Source organism: Rhinopithecus bieti, unplaced genomic scaffold, assembly GCF_001698545.2.
Source record: "Rhinopithecus bieti isolate Rb0 unplaced genomic scaffold, ASM169854v2 scaffold_57210, whole genome shotgun sequence".
NCBI classification, from domain to species: domain Eukaryota; kingdom Metazoa; phylum Chordata; class Mammalia; order Primates; family Cercopithecidae; genus Rhinopithecus; species Rhinopithecus bieti.
In genome coordinates, this window is record NW_016823439.1 from 389208 (window position 1) to 410645 (window position 21438).

General features: G+C 44.3%; 1 protein-coding gene across 2 annotated transcripts in view; it reads right to left on the reverse strand.

Moving 5' to 3' along the window:
• RNF43 (ring finger protein 43) overlaps positions 1–21438 on the reverse strand; it is a 65702-nt gene that overhangs the window by 15142 nt on the left and 29122 nt on the right. For both annotated transcript variants that reach the window (XM_017861593.1, XM_017861592.1), the window contains one exon: positions 2493–2615. In XM_017861593.1, the coding sequence (XP_017717082.1) occupies positions 2493–2615 (123 nt within the window). The remainder of the gene's footprint in view (positions 1–2492; positions 2616–21438) is intronic.

Consider the following 21438-nt stretch of genomic DNA (forward strand, 5'->3'; position numbering starts at 1 on the left):
ACTCCGTCTCTGCTAAAATATAAAACTTAGCTGGGTGTGGTGGCAGGCACCTGTAATCCCAGCTACTTGGGAGGCTGAGGTAGAGAACTGCTTGAACCCTGGAGGTGGAGGTTGCAATGAGCCGAGACCGCGCCACTGCACTCCAGCCTGGGCGACAGAGCGAGACTCTGTCTCAAAAAAAAAAAAAAAAAAAAAAAAAATTACCCAGGCATGGTGGCACACAACTGAAATCCTAGCTATTCGGGAGGCTCAGGCAGGAGAATCACTTGAACCTGGGAGGCGGAGGTTGCAGTGAGCTGAGATGGAGCCACTGCAATCCAGCCTGGGCAACAGAGCAAGACTCTGTCTCAAAAGAACAGATATTCCTCCAAACTAACTACATTTATTACTTACAATTTGTTTTCTTATGAGATAACTTGTATTAACATGTTGAACTAATAGAATTCCCGCCAAAACAAAACCAAGTATTTGAGGTAGGCCCGTGGAACCTCTGAAATATTGGAGGTAGCTCAAAGACTCACAGGCAAAGGTCTAGAGGTCCTGGGAGGTAGCAGGCCAGGGCACAGCAGGCAAAAGAGAAGGCCCACAGCTGTGGAAAGGGGGTAGCCCCAGCCCAGCTCCCACCAATAGCAGCAAAGCTTCTTGGAACCCTTCTTCCCCCCTCCACCATACACACACACACACACACACACACACACACACTCACTATGTAATGTAGTACAGGCACTGGGAACTTGTTTACCAAATGAATAAATGAGTGCCATTTGCTCATATTTTGTAAGTTAAGAGAAATGAAACATCCAGAAGTAGGGCAGGAGGCTGCAGCCTAACAACTCTGCTGCCATGAAGGCTCACAGCCTTGCAGAGATGCCACATTCCCCAGCTCCTCCAAGTGCATCCTGACCCCCTGCTTCCCACCACCTCTGGAGTCCCCTTCCTTGTCAGCATGGCCAGGCCAGGTGAATATCTTCACCCACATTCAGAATCCTGCCCACATCCCTGCCTTCCATGGGATGAGGTAAGAATCCAGGCTGTTTCCTTGCCCCCAGGAGAACCAGGATACCCACAAGGGATCTGGGCCTGGGACAACAAGCTAGCACAAAGGCCGAGAGTGTCACTCTCCTCTCTTACCACCCTTGCGGGCATACCCATGTGTGCCACACATAATCTAACTACACTCCACACATATGTTCAGTTTTCTAGCTAGAAGGGAGGTCACAGATAGATTAAGCCTAGTTTTGAGAAACAGACAGGGTTGGATTCAAAGTTCAGCTCCATCCCTTCCTAACTGTGTCATCCAGCAAGTTACTTGACTTTTCTGATCTTCACTTGTCTCATACGTCAAATTGAGAATAATAATGCCTACCTTTCCTGATTGTTCTGAAAAGTGAATGAGATCATACATACAAAGAATCTGTCCCATGTCCACATGGCACATTGTGAGCACACAGAAAACAGTAACTGCTATTATTAAAGCAGGAGTCACAGGCAAAGGTCTAAAGGTCCTGTGAGGTAGCAGACCAGGGTGGAGCATAGCAAAAGAGAAGGCCCACAGCAGTGGAAAAGGGGCAGCCCCAGCCCAGCTCCTATCAACCATGGCCTGCAGCAATGTACTTTGCAGCTTTCTTCTAGAGAAACTGAAAATCTGAGGGGTTTTTTTTTTTTTCTTTGAGAGGAAGTCCCGCTCTGTTGTCCAGGCTGGAGTACAGTGGTGCGATCTCTGCTCACTGCAAGCTCCACTTCCCGGGCTCACGCCATTCTCCTGCCTCAGCCTCCCCAGTAGCTGGGACTACAGGTTCCTGCCAACACGCCTGACTAATTTTTTGTATTTTTAGTAGAGACGGAGTTCCACTGTATTAGCCAGGATGGTCTCGATCTCCTGACCTTGTGATTCGCCCGCCTCAGCCTCCTAAAGTGCTGGGATTATAGCCGTGAGTCACCGCGCCTGGCGAAAATCTGAGCTTTTATATAAACATTTTTAATTTTTAAATGTGGCAATTAAGTTACACATTGAAAAGTCACTGTGAGGGTTAAACACAACGTGTCTGCAAGCCAAACCCAGCTTATGGGCCACCAGTTTGCAATCTCAGGGGAAAATTGTTAACTTTTTAAGGGTGGGGCAACGATTTCTATTTCTGCTGTTCTTGCACATGCTTGGTGTATATTTCTAAAAGAAGAAATCCCTTCAATTGACCCCTTCTTTGCTCTGGTGCAGAGCAGGGGAAGGGACTCAGGAACTCCCAAGTGATGGGAAGGAGGTGGGATGGGGAACATGCTGGGATGAAGGTCAAAAAGTCCTGCTGGTGCTAGTCAGAGGAGAAAGAACAGAGGTATGAATTTCCACTTCTCTCAGACCAGTCATGGGTTAGGGAAACCCAAGGGAATCAGGTACATCACTCTTAGGAAACATGGGAACAAGAGAGCACAGGGTCTTCTCACAGCCCAGAGCTGGGTGAAGTTCTGGGTGTGTGTAGGGCGAAGTATGAGTCTACCTTGCTGGCCAGTGACAGGCAGGGGCGGGGGGCCCGTCGAGGACTCTCCAGCTTGACGATGCTGATGAATCCAGGCTCCAGATTGTCGTCATCACTGGCATTGCACAGGTACAGGGGGTGGGACTGCAGAGAGAGACAGATTTGGGTTAGGGAGGCTTTAGGCAGCAGGAGTGAGCTGTGAGAGCCACACACCTCTCCATTGTTCTAGGGAGGTACCAGGCAAGTGTCTTGGTGCCATAAAAGAGTATGCCTTATGATTGGATTGCCTCATAGTAAGCTAGTGACCACTGTTTGTCACTTCAGAGATGGTGGGGCCAAGGACACAGGTAGTGGAGGCAGACAGGAGGGAGAGGGTGTCCCAGAGGGGGCCTAAATGAAGAGCTTGCTGCAAAGCAACTCTAACAACCTTCAACTCCAACAATCCTACTTTTCTAAACTAGCCAGATGCAGAGGGCTCCTCTCCTGGCCCCAGACTCTCTACCTCCTGATCCTCCTACCTGCTCCCCAAGCCCCAGGCTAAGAGAATATCCATGTGTCCCTGTATCAGTGCTTTCAGAATCCCCATGGACAGTCCTGGGTGCTGCTGGTGCCTCCTGCCCTCCTCGGGATGCCCCCGGGCAACTGTTGCCCTGTAGATTCCCATTTCTCAGGAGGCTGGGTCTTCTCACTCGGTGCTGCCTTGCTTCTCTCACTAGTCCCTTTTTTGCCTCTGCCCTGTGCCCATCCTGGGATCAAGCATGGTGTTGACAGAGAGGTGAGACTATCTTGCAATGAGGCTTGGCTAAGACATAAGCCTTGACAGCTCACTCTGGTCCCAGGAATGATGCCATGGAGGTGGAGCCAGCCCAGCCCATCTGCTCTAAGGGTATGGCAGATCCTGTCCAAGACCCTGTGCCTCTGAGCCCAGCTGGTGCTGAACAAAGGAGAATGTGCTGACAGAAATCTGAGGCTCTCCACATCAAAGGGATGGGACTGCCTTACTGTCTCTTTTCATTCATGGCGATTCGTACACCCATTCGAATCTAATTTTCCCTAAACAAAATGTCAGAGTGCGATGAGAACAAAGTATGACTTATTTGGCCCTGAATAATCCTATGGGCCAGGGCCTCCTATATAGTAGAAACCCCACGTATCCTGGCAAGAAAGAGATTTCTTATTAGAGAACTGCCCACACTTCCCCCTCTACTACTGTTGAAGTCTGAAGGACTTCCAGAAAGAACCGTCAGAGGAACCACAGAGAATCTTGAATTTATAAAGATGTTTATGAAGATAATGTCAATGATGGATTTAAAAGTGCACTTTCTGAAAGCACTGTCAGGCTATTTCCTCTGACCATGGTCCCTTGAACATAGTAGGTTCTCAATAAATATGTACTACCTTGCTTTGAATCAAAATCTCTGGGCAGTGGGTGTTGAAATAGGAGGGATTTCCATACTTGCTCCCAGAGTTTAAGGCCTACTAGTCTGGTAGTGAGCAAGGTTTAGTGTGGAAGAAAGGTTATTATGTGCCCCTGCCCCCAGAAGAAGGCTGGGGCATGAGGGTGGAGTTGTTCTTACATCAGTGAAGCTGTAGCCCCTGTCTCAACAAGCTGCATTAGTCTCTCCATCTGTCCATGCGTCCATTCATTTCTTTGTTCTGCCAACACGGAAGGCCCCCTTGGTGTCAGGCTCTATCCAATGCAGTGAGGAGCTAATGATGAGTAAGAGAGGCTCCCTGCCTTAAAGCAGCTCAAAAGACAAGCATGCAACCACATTATGATGTTATAACACAAGGGCCTATGGGAGGGCACAAAGGGGGGCAGCTAACAATACATATGGGAAGCAGAGCAGTTTTCACAAGAGGTGACTGGAGAGCTACCTTGAAAGGCTAACTAGGTATGTGTTCACCTCAGGGACCAACGAAAGGGAGCAGGGTTGGGGAGGCACATTCCTGGCAGAGGAAGCCACTGCACCAAGGAACGGAGGCCTGGCATGAGGCTGAGGTAGACTGTGGGCAGTGAGGTCTGGCATGAAAACGAAGGCAGGACATGAGGCTGGAAGGATCTGCAAGAGTCAGGCCACAGAGCTGGGACCACAGATTTGCACTGGAGACCAATTTCTCTGAAGACTGTGGAGGACAGTCTGGTGTGGTGGGGAGTCCGAAGGCAGCTGCTCCACCAGAGCAGAAGATGGAGGCCTTCCCTGAGGAAGGACAAATCGCAGCCTGAGAAGGCTCTGCTTTGTTGCTCCTCCACCCTCCCCACATGGTCCAGCCTTCTCCAAGATGCCGCTCACTGACCAGAGGGCCACCTGGGAGAGGAAAGTCATTTTGGAGAAGCTCCTCCAGTGTGTCTGCAGATATTTAACCAGTACTCTTCCCCAGGTTTTAACAGGGAACCAGCATCTACAGCTCAGTGCTGCATTGTAGGACACCTCTGACAAGGTGGAAGGGAAAAAAGACCTGGTGTGAGTCACCAAACTTGCCTGGTTCTGAACTGACAACTACGGAAGAAGGAATGGAAGGAAATTAACCATCAGTAAAGGCCTCTTGTGTGCCAGGGCGTTTAGACATTATTTCACTATAAGGTAGGTGTTATAGCCATTTTTAAAAACAATTATTTAATTTTTATGAGCACATAGTAGGTGTATATATTTATGGGATACATGAGATGTTTTGATACAGCCATGCAATGGGTACTAATCACATCATGGAGAACAGAATATCCATCTCCTCAAGCATTAATCCTTTGTATTACAGACAATTCAATTACAGTCTTTTAGTTAGTTTTAAATGTACAATAAAATTATTGTTGACTATAGTCACCCTGTTGTACTATCAAATACTAGGCCTTATTCATTCGTTGTAACTTTTTTTTTTAAACCCATTAACCATCTCCACCTCCCCACTACCCCTATCACAGCCACTTGAAGAGAAGCTTGAGGCTGGGAGAAATCAAGGTCATGTAAGATTTGAACTCAACTCTGTCTGACTCCATTGTTGGAGCCATGGCGCTCCAAATGAACACAGCATCAACCCTCCATCCATCTCCATGCTAATGATAGTCAGGATGAGGGCGGTACAGTTGATATTTATTGGGTAAATACTGTGAGCCAGTGATTGTTCTTTGCACTTTTTCATATTAGCTCTTTTCATCCTCATAACAACAGTATCAGGTAGAGATTTTTATTGTCCCCGTTTGAAAGATGAGGAAACTGAGGCACTAAAAGGTTAAATAACATGCCCAAGATTACACAGCTAGTAAGTGGTAGAGATTAGAAAAAAAAAGGAAAGTAGTAGTAGGATAAGGTTAAAAAAAATTTAAGAACAATTTACATTTTATTTTGAAAACATGATACTTTCCCTGAACTCATTTACTAAGAAAATTTATCTTACTAAAGCATAAGGGCCCAAATACAAGTCCCTAAAATGTTGGTGGTGACCTCTGGGATTCTTGGACCCTCTTCTCTTTTCACTCTTCTTTTTTTTTGAGACAGAGTCTCGCTGTGTCGCCCAGGCTGGAGTGCAGTGGCGCAATCTCATCTCACTGCAACCTCCACCTCCTAGGTTCAAGTGATTTTCCTGCCTCAGCCTCCCAAGTAGCTGGGACTACAGGTGCCTGCCACCATGTCTGGCTGATTTTTGTATTTTTAGTAGAGATGGGGTTTCATTATATTGGCTAGGTTGGTCTTGAACTCCTGACCTCATGGTCTGCCCACCTTGGCCTCCTAAAGTGCTAGGATTACAGGCATGAGCCACCGCACCCGGCCACCTCTTTTCACTCTTGATGCCTTCTCTGGGTGACTGCAGCCAATCCCATGGCCACAGTGCCCACACAGAGGTCAGTGATTACATATGTCTTGGTCTTCTCTTAAGTTCCAGACCCTTAAGTCTAACAGCCCCCTGGACGTTTCTACCTTAATAATCTTAAATAGAATACCTCAAACTCGGCATGTTCAAGACTGAAATCATTCTATCCTCAAAACTGCTCCTCCAGTGTTTGCTGTCTTAAGGAATGCAACCACCAATATCCAATCAATCACCAAATTCTAACAATTCTACCTCCTAAATATTTGTCTTATTTTATTCTTTCTTCCATTCTTACTATCGCTATTCTAATCCAGGCAACCATCACTGCCAACCCTATTTACTGACATAACCTACTCCCTTGGGTCACTTCATCCCAATCAGTTCTCTATATTGCAGCCAAAGTGGTCTAAAATGCTAACTTGAGCATGTTACTCTTCTACTTACAGCTCTTACAAGGCTCCTCATAGCTCCTGATATAAAGTCTGTACTCTTAAACATAGCTTAAAAGGCTCTGCCTGGTCTGGGCCCTGCCGCATGGCTTAACGTTCCCTTCCTATATCTCTTCCCGCCTTGTGACCTATGTTCCAGAAATAATAACTTGTTTCATTTCCCTAAACACCTTTGACACTTGCTGCTCTGTCCGGCATTTCCCTAATCACACACTTACCCCACGGCATTGTAATTGTCAGCTTACTTCCCTCTCTTCTCCAGATGATGACTGAGTCTAGCCTGCCCCCCACTGCCTGTTACTTTGTGGGCACTCAATATTTGTTGATTAAATGTTGAAAGTCTACAACCAGATAATTGACGATAGCTAACTATGAAGACAAGACAGAGTACACTCAAATCCTGATAATGGTTGCTCTGGGAGAGGAATTTGAGAGGGGGTAGTAAAGAGGGACTTTGGTGTTTTGCTTTGAATACTTTGATCACAGGATAATACATGAGATTTGAGTTTTGTTTTTTGCTGTTGTAGAATCAAAAGGAACGACAGCTATTTATATTTTGTTCCATGTCTTTTCCCTCCTTCCCTTCCAAGGAGATGGCTTCACCTTCTATTTCCTTGCCTCAGGGGCATTTGCCAAAAGCAAATGTTGTTTAAATTCCTCCCTTCCTGGCTTTTGCAGAAAAACTGAACTCACTGAGGAAGTGTGAGTGTCCTGAAGGCAGAAGGGCCTGTGGTGAAGGGAGGGGTCAAAGTCTCAGAACCGGGAGGGCAGGAAGGAGGGGTCTGGAGCCAGTGTAAGGGGTCTGGAGCCAGTGTAAGGGGTCTGGAGCCAGTGTGAGGGGTCTGGAGCCAGGCTGAGTAGTGGGAAGCTGCAGCCTGTGCCCCAGAAGCAGTGGGTCCCTGGAGAAGGACTGAGTACTAGACCCCAGGAGGCTGGGCCCTGGGAGAGATGATGTGCCTGTGTGGATTTCAAGGGAACGCCTGTGTTTGGACAAGGAACGTATCTGTGGTGGCCAGCATGGATAAATGTCAGAAGGGTCTCTTGGATATCTTGGTTTTCTTAAAACTCTGGGACTTTTGTTCTACTCTGGGAGGAGAAGTGCCTCTGAAAACAAATGTCTACACAGCTAATGGGATAGGACCTTGGTGTTAGATTTGATAAAAAGAAAATAAAGTAACATGATCTTTCTAGTACAATCATATCTGTGGCATGACAATCACACTCATTATATTTTTGTATGGTTTGACTCTTTTACAATGACAGCTGTTTAAGTATTCTCAAATTAAAAACAAATAATAGCCATTTGAACTAGGACTCAGTTCAGCACCTAGCAAGAAAGACAGCATCGGCATTCCTTGGGTATAACACAGGGGCTGTCTTTGCCCTTCCTCCAAGGAATTTTTAGCCAGGAGGCGGGTTCTTGAGAAAATAGATGCAAATACATTTGTCTCCTTGGAATGCAAGGTCTCCTAATCACGAAGATGCAAACATGATTTCTACACTGGGCCACCTGTCCCCTCAGTGACACCAGGGGGTCAAGAGAAATGAGCTTGCCTGATTTGAGAAGGGTGTGGTTGTAGAGGGCTCAGAGGAACTTGGTGAATTTGACTTCCTCAAAGACCAGGAGTTAGGACACCCCTGTCTCACAGGCTGCCATGAGGGGCAAATTAAGAGGCACTTGCTTTCAAGCATGAGTTAGGTCATTCTGACTCAGAATTCAGCTTTGCATACACATTTTATACCCTCTGTGTAAAGATACGCGAACTGTCCTTTGGTGGTGTATGTTGTATTTCATATTCCTGAGTCTATTCTCCCTCTGTCCTCCTTATTTGTTCTGATTTTTTCCCCTCCCTCCCAAGACAGACCTAGGGTTCAAATTCTGACCCCATAATTTACCTGTGTGACCTTGGGCATGTTAATCTTTCTGAGCCTCATATTGCTCATCTTTGGAATGGGAACAAAAATGCTTCGTGTAGACAGGAGATAATGGATGTAAGTGCCTAGCACAAAGCCTGATGCTTAGTAAGTGCTCACTTAATGGCAGCTGTTTTTATTACTGCATCTATAATAATAAAGTTCCTTCTTATTCCTGGAAGGGACAAGGCCTTTTCTGAACTTCCCCCTTCTTTGGTAATCAACAGTGCCTCTAAATGCCAGTGTTCGGCAAGGTACAGTCTGGGACAGCTCATTATCCACAGTCACTTCCCTCCTGTTCTCAGACCTCCAAACCCCACTGAACAAGCTCTTCCAGTTCTCAGCCTGCCTCCTTCCCATGAAGGAAGCCATGTGATCTCATTACCTCCTCACAAAGGGCATTTCAGGGCTCAACTGGGCCTGGAACTTAATGCTGGTCTCCCTTTATCCATGGCATCTCCTCCTCTTTGGGTGTGTGCTTCTGCAAGCAATTCTTTACTGTCTCATGTTTCCCGGGCACTCTCCTCCCCCTCCCTGCCACCGACCTCTGCTGCAATCTTCTCTTAGTTCTCTGATTCCACGTACAGACCTTCAACTAGGCCTTGGACAGGTAACTTTACTGCTTGCTACAATTTTGCCTTTGTAATCAAGAACATTGGCCAGGCATCAAAGGCATCATTCTCCCCATTTCCTCTTTTCAGATTTTACAATCATCCTTTCCTGCGCAACCTCCATTACCTGAACTTTTATCTTAGGTAGGAGGACACACTGGCATCATAAAGTAAAGCTCCTGCAGATACGGGGGTGGGAAAAAAACAGGTTGGCCTGAAGTTGCTGCTTCCGAATCCCAGCACCAGGACAGGCCCACCACTGAGGCCCAGCTTAGTCACCTTGCCTTGTATTGAAGGGAGTCAAGGCTCACATCTACAGGTTAGATCCTAATGGTTATTGTTCAGGGCTTAGATTTGGGAACCTCAAGACCTCTTTCAAAACCTTATATAAACTTGTCACTATCTCTTCGGGATGACTGAGTTTTTCCATGAATCAAGTTGGGAGGCTGGGGAATTGTCAAGAGGAGTTTCTCTTTATCTATTTATTTTATTTTACTCTATTTTTGAGACAGGGTCTTGCTCTGTCACCCAAGCTGGAATGCAGTGGCACAGTCTCAGCTCATTGCAGCCTCAACCTCCTGGGCTCTAGCAATCTTCCTGTCTCAGCCTCCCGAGGTGCTGGGACTACAGGTATGCCTCACCAGCCTGGCTAATTTTTGTATTTTTTGTAGAGACAAGGTTTCACCATATTGCCCAAGCTGGTCTCGGACTCCTGGGCTCAAGTGATCCTCCTTGCCTCGGCCTCCCAAAGTGCTAGGATTACAAGCATGCTATCTATTTTTAAAAAATTATTCTACCAGAAAAGTGTATTCCTGCTTCGTGTAATTTTTTTAAGCTACGAAAGAAAATAATGTTGGTGGGGAGGGTGAAGCATAACCTTGGACCATCTGATGGTAGTGCACACTAGCAGGGGATGGATGAAGAGGCCTCCATGATTTCTCACTTGATTCAGGAAACCTCCCTGGGGACACAGGGGTGCTGGTGAGCAAGAGAGCTGACAAGATAGAACTGAAATGATGTTCCAGAATCTAATAGGAAGCAGGGTGGCAAAATCTGAGGGACAAACTGAGCTCACTGAAACTCTGGTTTGGGGCTCTGCGTATCATAGGCCCTTAGTGTTTGGTGAAAGAATGAGTAAAACTTGATTTGAATCCAGTTGCCATGTAGTTTATAAAAAGAGATGTAAATTGCTAACAGCTGAGCCTGGTTCACACCCATAATGGACCTTCAGAATTTGTCTTTTACAGCTGAAGAAAGCAAGACTCAAGTAACAGATTGCCCACCTAGTTGAAGTTAGTTAACCTAGTTAACACCTAGTTAAAGGAGGTTGAGGTCCCCTAAATTCAACCCCACACTGCCTCCGGGTATGCACGCTGGGGAGGTGTTCTGTGGCATGGTAAACGTTAGGTGAGTACTGTAATGTAATGCCTGGGAGCACAGTGGAAGGCTTCAGGGTCCCCATTTCTAGAATTTTCAAACCTGAATCATTCTTAACAAGACAGAAGCAGAATCTGTCTGCTCCTTGTGCTCTGCCTCCAAGCCTCGGCTTCCTTCCTCTCCTCTAGGGTTTATCTCATCTCCTTTCCTAGCCACAACAAAGGCAGCCAGCCGGGGTGCGGTGTCCTCAAGCCTGCTAATCCCAGGCACTTTGGGAGCCGAGACGGGCGATCACGAGTCAGGAGATCGAAGACCATCCTGGCTAACTCGGTGAAAACCCCGCTTTCTACTTAAAAATACAAAAAACTAGCCGGGCGATGGGCGGGCGTCTGTAGTCCCAGGCTACTCGGAGGCTGAGGCAGGTAGAATGCGGAACCCGGGAGGCGGAGCTTGCAGTGAGCTGAGATCCGGCCAACTGCACTCCAGCCTGGGCGACAGAGCGAGACTCCGGTCTCAAAAAAAAAAAAAAAAAAAAAAAAAAAACAAGGCAAGCCAGACCCAGACGCTGCTCAGACACTTCCATGGTTGAACACGTTTCGGTTTAGGATGAGAAAGGTGTGTCCTGAAATTAGAGGTCATAGAAGCTCAGACCCAAATAATGGTCATTCAGCCAGACTGCCATTTTCCTCACTCCCTCACCCCACATTACAGACGCCGTTCTTCAATTTCCAAATTCACCTATCCTCATTTCAGACTGTGCTGGAGCTCCATGATGCAACTGGACTTCTTTACATGAAAACAGCCCCCATGGTGGGGTTTTCCTGACCCCACACTCTGCCTAGTATCTTTGTATGGTGATTCACAGATCATGAGTGCACTCCTAAGGAAGTGGAAGAAGGTAAGGAGAAGAAGAGCTAATTATCTGAGCTGCTTTTGAAATAAAGTGATATCAGAGAAGAAAGTTTATTTGGCACTAATCAGACAGAGAGAAGGAGGAAAAATCCCAGCCACCCAAGAAGTAAAACTTTTATATCATTATATTCTCACACAGAAACAGGGTTGGTCCTGACTCAGTCAGAATGACCTCTAGCTACAAAGGTACTAGGAAGCTACTCATGAAGTTAGAAGCAAAGAAGAGGGAGCCCATCAAATATCATTTTAGTTATATCAGGGATCTTTAGAAGCAAGGCCATGAAATAGAATACCAAGTTCTGAAGCCTATGAAGATCAAGACCTTAAAAGATAACCCATTCATGTGTTCTGGACTCCTTTTCTCCACCAGGTGAGGAACTCAGGGCTCAACCATCCAAAAATCATACTAATTGGTCCTGGGAAGTCAGCTGACTTCTGATCACTGTCCCAGGAAAGATCTTGTGACCCTCACTGACCTCCATCTTATAGGGAGTACCACTGAGGCCCCTTGTTTAGCTAGGTCTTATTCAAAGAAGTCCTCTGCTGAAAGGCTGAAGTCTTGACACAGATGGCAAGTATTGCTAGGGGTAATATCTAATTCCCACATGCCCAGGATAAGGTCTATAGAGGCTTTGTCCAGGGCCCTTCTGAGGCATGGTCTTAACTCTTGCCACAACAAAGTAGTTAACTGAACTCTCACACCTAACCCAATGTGTTACTTGCAAACAGCCTTGACACAGTTTGCTTTATGATTTCATTTTGCTGTTCCTGTTCCAGCTAAACTCATGCCAGAGATGGCAGGAATCTGAAAACCTACTAGAAGCAGATAAGTGTTTATTTTTGAGTAATTATTTAGGTTACGATTTCAATGCTTAAAAGGCCAAAGACTAAAGCCAGACAGTCCCTGTGAAAAACACCAAAGAATGAAACTTAAGGAAACCAGATCATTTGTTTAAATAAGCCAGAGGCCCATCTGGACTACCAGCAGAACTACTTGAGCATTGCTAAGTTTGGTGATTTCAGTGCAAGGGTGTGAAAGAGCTTCATTAACATGGTTACTTCACACATATTCCAGGTCTTTCAGGCTTAGTCACCTGCTCAGAGGCTGTAGGGATTTCAAGGTGTTCTGCAAACTCTGCTCCATACTGCTGTCTTCCACAACTGGCTTGCCCTGGGGCTTAGAAGCCCTTTGAGGGCAGATACTATCTCCAAATGGGCTGGCTCAATGAAATCTTCTATGCTCAGATTTGCGTTGGCACCAAGTAAGTGGGGATGGAATGAAGCTATGAAGCTTGCTCAGCTGGTCCCAGTCCCCAGTTCCTAGGCAGTAACATACAATATTGTATTTACATTGCAAAGTGGGAAAAATGTGGAGGATGGGCCTGGGGTTCAATAAAGAAACAATAAAGGGATCACAGGGGTAGTTGCACTCAGAAATTACATCAGGAGGAAAAGGACAAAAAACCAGCCAACTCAGATGCCCACAGTCTCTCCTTAGAAGCCATTGGGGGGTTGATATTAGGCCAAGGAGGTTTCTGTTCAGAAGAGGCAACAGCCAGGAAGGGCTTGTGTTGGAGATAGCCCAAGGGCTCCAGCCTGACTGCTGACAGCCCTTTGACCACAGCTCTGAATCTCTGTCCATGGGGTGGCCCTAGGGAAGAGGCCTGCTTTGGGGGGACTGTTTAATGATTTGCCAGCAAAGAACTAGGCAAACAGACTGCTGGCAGCTGCCTAGATGCAACAGGAGAGTGGATTTTTATTCCCACCCACAGTGTAGCCTTCCAGGCAGGGGATAAAAGAAAAAGTGAGATGGCTCTGGGAGAGTCTGGGAGGGATTGCCATTTGGGGCTTAGCATTTCACTGGGTCTCTATGGATGGTGCCTGGATATCTCAGCATTGGTGCCAGCTAGTATTTCCATCCTCTGAATATTTTAGAAATTCCCAATAGTAGCATCTCTTGCGCTCCTAGGAGCTAAAAAGTAAGATATATAAATAGCCTTTTATGGCAGAATTCTAGGCATTAAAGAGAATGAAAGCAGAAAAACACTGTCTTAGCTCCTAAGAAGTCTTTTACAGAAAACGTATGATGGGAAGATAGTTTGGTTCTCTGACAAATTCTTTTTCCTTTCTCTTCCCATGGACGTTTCCCTATTTCTTTGGTTCTATAGAGAAAAAAAAATGGCACCTCTCCTATCCCCCGTGAGCCAAAGACTGTGACAACTCCGATCCTATAGCTCTCTACTTCTTTTTGCCCTTGACTCCACATGCCAGTCCAAATTGGGCCCTTCTCTAATCCTTTGACCAGCCCTCAGTCCCCAGAACTAAATACTTTCTCTCATATATTCCCCTAAAGCCATCTATTCAAAATTCTTAAATGACAACTTACCTCTTACTATAGGTCAGTGCTCCATTGTGACCCACCCTCTTACCTATTTCCTCCAGCAGAATGCCTGATTCTTAGGGCAATGAAACATTAGTTCTTTCCTCCTTCCTGCAAAGTAGAATCTGAGCTCCTTGAAGTCAGGGACTAGGTCTTATTCATCACTTACATCATGCCATGCATACAGTAGATGTTAAGAAAAATGCATGTTGAATCATCCGTTTTAGTAAACGGATTTATTTAGTAAAATAAATCTGATGGTTGCCCTGTCATTTTATCAGGATATGATTATTTTCAGATTTCTGCTTTCTCTTCAGAAACTTTCTGCATACTCCCTGTAAGTTTCAGTTTCAAAGTCAGCTTTAGAGTATCTTGACCTCATCACAAGGCGGAGTTCTCTTCTTACTTTCCACCATCATGCCTAGATCTCCTCCACAACCCTACCAAAATTTTATGAGGACTTGGCCCAGAGATCTGCACAGAAAAGTTCTGGGAAAACTTAGAAGCAGTTCACTCCCGATAATATTCCATATTTTTTTCTGAGTGGGTTTTTCTTACCTTTGGTGGGATGAGAGATGAATTACATTTTTTTCTCTGTTCTTTATTCCTTGAAAAGCAGATGTATCTGAAGCCCAAGTTTTTTTTGTTTGTTTATTTGTTTGTTTTTGAGACAGAGTCTCACTCCGTCACCCAGGCTGGAGTGTGGTGCTGTAATCATGGCTCACTGCTGCCTCGACCTCCCGGGCCCAAACCTGGAAGGATCACACCTCAGTACCCCAAGTGGCTGGGAATACAGGAGCATACCACCAAGCCTGGCTAATGTTTTTGATTTCTATTTTTGGTAGAGACAGGGTCTCCTTGTGTTGCCCAGGCTGGTCTCAAAATCCTGGCCTCAAGTGATCCTCCTGCCTCAGCCTCCCAAAGGGCTAGGACTATAAGCATAAGCCACTGCATCCAGCTGAAGCCCAAGTTTTTTGGTTTTTTGGAGGTTTTTTTTTTTTTTTTTTTTTTTTTCTGTTGCCCAGGCTGGAGTGCAATGGCGTGATCTCAGCTCACTGCAACCTCTGCCTCCCGCATTCAAGCAATTCTCCTGCCTCAGTCTCCTGAGTAGCTGGGATTACAGGCATGTGCCACCATGCCTGGCTAATTTTTGTACTTTTAGTAGAGACAAGGTTTTACCATGTTGGTCAGGCTGGTCTCGAACTCCTGACCTCAAGTGATCTACCTGACTTGACCTCCCAAAGTGCTGGGATTATAGGTGTGAGCTACCGTGCCCAGCTAAAGCCCGAGTTTTAAAGACTTCAGTTAAAGAGACATTTGATTCCACCACCCCGCCTTTGTTTCAGCTTCCCAGCAGCTTGATCAGCTCTCCAGCCTACCCTGCCTCTGAGAACGTATGTAGGCCACCTCATGCCAAAGGCAGTTGTATGTTCAAATATTCCAGACATCCTTTGACTTGCTCTTTATGAACTATGAGCTCTTTGTTATTTCTTAATTGTTCAAACCTCTTTATTTTTCTTGCTAAGCACAAATAGTAAGGGACACAAAAAGATAATCAAAGCACTGATGAGTGAGAGAGGAATCTTCTCAGTTAGCAAGTTGGCTCTGCTGAATAGAATTTCCTGTTCACATCTGTCAGAAGATTCAGGGAGGTACCATCACCACACTGAGTGGGTAAGGGAAGTACTTAGAGAGTTAGGGAGGGGAGCCAAATTCCTGGGTTGAGAGTTCACAGGGCAATGAGGATCAATAGCAGCACTTTTGATTTGTACACTGTTATCAAGGTACAAAGCAACACTACCCTTTGTCCTTTTTATTTTTACTCTGCTAATGGAACCCTTCACCCTAAATTAAGATTATTATTCAGCTTTGATGTTGCATTTTATATTAGCAAAGTGCTTTATAATCCTTCATGAGCAATTTTACTCTCTTTATTAATACCACTCATTTCACAAATTAAGTAACTGAGGCTTGAAGAGACAATGCAATGCATATTGGGCTTGTGACCTGACTTCTGGGCATTGATTTCGGGCACTAAATCTAATGAAGGGAGACTTGACAGACCCCAGGAAGAAGCACAGAGTGAAAGGGCAGAAGCACGGACATAACAAGAACTTTCTTGGGAACTAAACCTCCGATGACATAGTGAAATACTTTAAAATGTTGCTTTCTTTTGCTGGTAGTAAAATTGAGAGCTCTCACTAGCTTAAATGAAAAATGTGACCACCAAACACATCTTTAACAGGAAAACAGTTTTCTTCATTGCTGAATTTCCTCCCTAACAGAGTTGACATAGAAAAATAAATGTGTTTGAACTTAACGGTGTCAGTTGTTTCTTAAGAAAGGGACTGATACTACAGCAAGACAAAGAGCCCTAAATTACTTCTGACCCAATGAATCCGCGCTTCTTGACTCTTCACGGGTTGCTCATGACATAATGCTATTCTAGTTCTTCCACTTATCTGATTGTCCTCACTTACTGCCTCTTCCTCTTACTTTTCTTCCTCTCTTTCTTGTTTAAATATATATGTTTCCTAAAGATGTATTCTCTGATCTCTATTATCTCTCTTCTGAAGTTCTTATTCACTCCAGTATCTTTAATTATGACTCCCAAATTGGTATCTGAAGTCAAATCTTCTGTACTTCAAAACGCTTGTTAAACATTATTTCTTTGTAGTCTTCCTGATACCTCAAACTTAAATATACCAAACCTAAATATCACATTCTCCCTACACTCCACCCTAAGCCAATAACCTCTCTTAACTTACCTATTTCAGGTAACGGCACCACCATTTTCCTAGAGACTCAGGCTGAGCACCTCACAGTCATTATGATTCCTCCTCTTAGTAATTGCAAAGACTATGCCATCACTTGTCTTTGGAGATCTACTTTTTCTATGTCTCTGGAGTCAGAACCATTACAACAGACTTCTAACTAGTCTTTAGTCTCTCACCATTCTAAAGCTCTCTGTCATTTCAAAAACAATCTTCCTAGACACAGCACTGATCCTATCATTGCCCTGTTCAAATACTATCAGTGGCTGTCCACTGTCTTCTGAATTAAATTCAAACTCCATAGCCTGTCACATCAAGGCCTCGGTGCTCTGTACTGGTTTTGGAATCAGACAAGTTGGTTTTAAATTTCAACTGGTTTTGCATTTCAACTCTATCACTTCCAAGCTGTGGGTAACCTAATCTCTCTAAGTCTCCTTTTAAAAATGGAGGCTGGGCACAGGTGGCTCATGCTTTAATCCCCTGACTTTGGGAGGCCAAAATGGGCAAATTACTTGAGTCCACAAGTTCAAGACCAGCCTGGGAAACATAGCAAGACCCCCATCTCTACAAAAAATGTTTTAAAAATGAGCTGTGCACGCTAGTAGATGTCTGTAATCCCAGCTACTCAGGAGGTTGAGGCTGCAGGATTGCTTGAGCCCAGGAGGTCGAGGCTACAGCAAGCTATGACTGTGCCACTGCACTCCAGCTTGTGCAAGACCTTGTCCCTAAAAAAAACAAGAAACAAAACAAAAACAACAAAAAACACCACGCAAGAAGATCATTGCAGAAATAAAATGAAGTAACATATTTAAAGTACCAGCAGTTCCTGCACATAGTAATCACTCAGAAGTATGTGTTTCTTCCCTTCTCTACCTTTTCAGTTTCATCCCCACCTCTCTCCTCAATGTACCATACTAGTCCAAAATAAATTGGATTACTCACTATTCTCTCATATTCTCTTGGAATGCCTATTATTTCTGTTCTGTGACTTATTAAAATCCTATATATCCTTCAACGCCAAGTTCATATGCTACCTCTTCCATGAAGAATCTCTTCTTCTTCATCTGAAATGCCCCAAACATCTTGTTTGTATCTACATATGGTAATTTTCACCTTCTGCTTTATATTCTTTTCTTTTTTTAATAAACAGAGATAGGGGTCTTGCTATGTTGCCCAGACTGGTCTTAAACTTCTGGCCTCAAGTGATCTTCCTGTCTTGGCCTCCCAAAGTGCTGAGATTACAGGTGTGAGCCACCATGCCTGGCCTATACTCTTACTTACTAAATTGAGGGCAGGGGTTTCTTTATAATCCCGCATAGCACAATGCTCTAACGTAAAAGGCAGTCAATAAATGTGTGCTAAATTAATATTGAAAATATTTGGTCTCCAAGGTCCATTTTGGTCCATTTCTTTGTGATTCGTACTTCACACTAAGCACTCTTTAGAAACAACCTCTGGAGGGATATCAGAATTTCAAACAATGTTAACAGAGAAGCTGAGTCAGTCTGGGATTAAGTTTAGTCCTAGTTCAGCCAAAAGGAATTGTCTGGACTCTGTCCCTGCTTGAGGAGATATCATAATTTGGCAGCTTGTGTGAGCCATGGGAACTCACTTGAATACATTTACACGAGAATGTATTTGTCTTAGGAATGGGTACACCAAAGTGCACGACACCTGGCTGCGTGCGGTGGCTCACACCTGTAATCCCAGTACTTTGGGAGGCCGAGGCAGGCAGATCACTTGAGGTCGGATGCTCGAGACCAACCTGGCCAACACGGTGAAACCCTGTCTCTACTAAAAATACAAAAATTAGCCAGGCATGGTGGCAGGTGCCTGTAATCCCAGGTACTCAAGAGGCTGAGGCAGGAGAATCAGGAGAATCGCTTGAACCTGCGAGGCAGAGGTTGCAGTGAGCCAAGATTGTGCCACTGCACTCCAGCCTGGGCGACAGAGAGAGACTCCGTCTTAGAAACAAAACAAAACAAAACAAAACAAAACAAAAAAAGTGCAAGACACCTATAAAAGTCAACTACTATTAGATTGACAATGACAATGGCTTCACTGGAAACAAAAGGAGATCCAAAAAGTTCTGAATAGTTCTGAACATGGCTCAGCTAAGATATAACTATCTTACTCTGGCTTTCATCCAATACATTTCCTCTTGGCCCAGTTAGCAAATGGGTAATTATATGACATCAGCCACCATGGGGTGGCTGGGACATAAAGTGGCTTCATGGTGCCATATAATGTGGCACCAAGTTTCTTAATCACCAGCCACAGGTGCATCAATTCTTCCTCCCACCACACACACCCCCTCCATAAAACCACCTTATCTGATATTTCTGTTGACACAGTGACTATGCTTCAGGCACTTTCCTTTGCTGCTTCTTAATGTTTGTTCGGGTGGGTACCTCTGTGCAGATGCCTATAAATGAGTTCTTAGGGTACAGGAGTAACTACCCAGTCATCAGGCCATACTTTTGTTTTTAGGTAGGTTTAACTCAGAAAGTAGCAGCATATGTAATTACTAAGCCAACACCTACCTGAAATACTTCAGAGGCTAAGCCCCTTTCCTAGCCAAATACCTAACTACTAGAGTTGCTGTCTGTTACTAAGTTGATTCCTTGCCTGGGCATTATCGGACCTGTTTCTGGAGCTATTTTTCTCCCTAAAATGACAGCCGCAATAGTTTCCCCCAAACCCTTTGTGACAGGGCAGACCAATGGCTCCCAAGTGATCCCTGTCAAGAAACAGAGACTCACTTCATGTGACCACTGAGTGCAATGCTGGATGGGCATGCACAGAGATTTCCCTCATAGGTACATCAGAATGGGTCTGAAATATGGCCTCTTACTTGGCAAGTATTTGATGAGCACCTATCTTCTTCCCAAAACTGTTAGGTCCAACTCAGGTGGTACAGTCTCATTGGGAAGATAACATATTCACAAAGTAAATGGTGGTACAAAATGACATTGTATCAAAGGCCACATTGTGTGGTAAAGCCAGTAGGACCTACAGGATTTGTCGAGGAGATGGATCTTAAGCTCACCCTTAAAGGGGACAGAATTTGGACAGGAGAAAAAAAGCCACAGGATCTAGTCCATTGGCATCTGTCAAATGGATTTTTCAAACTTCTGAGCTTACTTGAGAAGAAACCAGGAGCCAGGTGAGAGAAAAAGTAAGGTTCTTGAGCAGTTTCTCCCAAGTCTTCAAGGTACAGGAAGACTTGTCTGACTGAAAAAATAGATCTGCAAAGATAGTTTGGATAGCTGAGGTAGGATCAAATTACAAAGGCTACTGCATGCCAAGATGAGAGTTAAAGCTTGCTCTCATATGCAAAAACGGAATCATCCTAAATTCCTAAGAGGATCTCATTATCAAAACAGTACTGTAAGAAGAACAATTTAATAGCAGAGTAAACTAGTGCAATGAAGAGAAAATTAGTGGTAGGAAAATCAATTAGAGAGTTCCAGTAATCTAGTACTGGCATGATGAGAGCTTGAACTCTGGTAGTAATAGTTAAAAGGAGAAGGAATGAATCACAGAAATTACGAAGGAAGTGTTAAAAGTACTTGACAGATTGGAGTACAAGGATGAAGGAAATGGAGAAGTTAAAAGTTCTAAACCTGGAGAATTGGAAAAAAGATGTTGCATTAACAAAATGGGGAAATTAGAAAAAGAAGTTAGCGTAGGGAAAATTTAAGTCAGTCTTGATATACTAAATGAGGAATGAACATTTAAATCTTAAAGGCAGTTTGAAATAGGAATTGGAGTTTGAGTGACAAGCCTTCTGAAACTGATTCTGATATATGCTAAAATTTGCTAACTATTGATCAACAGGGTCCAAAACAATTATAGGCAGTTTCTTTACTACATGTAGAATGAAAGCCACCAGAGTGAGAGGCCAATATGCAAAACTGGTCATTTCCCAAAAGATAGGCTCTACGTTCAGGTAGAAGAACAGAGGCTTCCTCCATTATTTCCCCATCATATTAAATTTACATATGATCTCAATATTAACCAGGGCATTGAATTGAGTGGATCTGAAACATCTGCAGAAGCTTCAAAGCTTTCTTGTATCTTATAAATTCTGTATGTCTATAATTCTACTACATAAATATGATCTAACACATGCTTTCAAATTACTACTCTCCTGTTTACCATGAACAAATAACAATGCTGGACAAAATGGTAACAAAATTTGATTTAGTTTGCCTTAGTGCTTCAATTCTTCTAAAGGACCTAATTTCTTTTTAAGATTGAACTACTGCTTTTTCCATGGAAGAAAGTATTACTTGTCTTAGATGAAAAAAAGGATACACTGCTCATCTCTGCAGTTGGTAAATCAGAAGTAGAGCACATGACGGGCTGCAGGGCGGCATGTCCTCATCCTCAAGCTCTGCACTCTTTTATTTTATCCATGCTCCTCCAAAGCTACATTCAGAATCAGCAAAGAAAATGTGAATGGTGGGAACGAGACAAACCCCAAATCCAGAATATGTAAAGGGAATAAAACAGTGCCCCCGAAAGCTGAGCAAAACGGAATATAAAACAAAGAAAACAGAAGGCATGAGGTCAGAGCTTTCTAACTAATAAGTTATGAGGGCCCCAGTCAAGTTATAAAAGGCAGATCCTTTTTTTTTCTTTTTTTAATTTTCTAGAAGAATGTCACATGGCGCTATCATTTTTCTTTAGTTGAAGAAAGTGAGGCAAATGTTAAGATATTGTTTTTTTTTTGTTTTT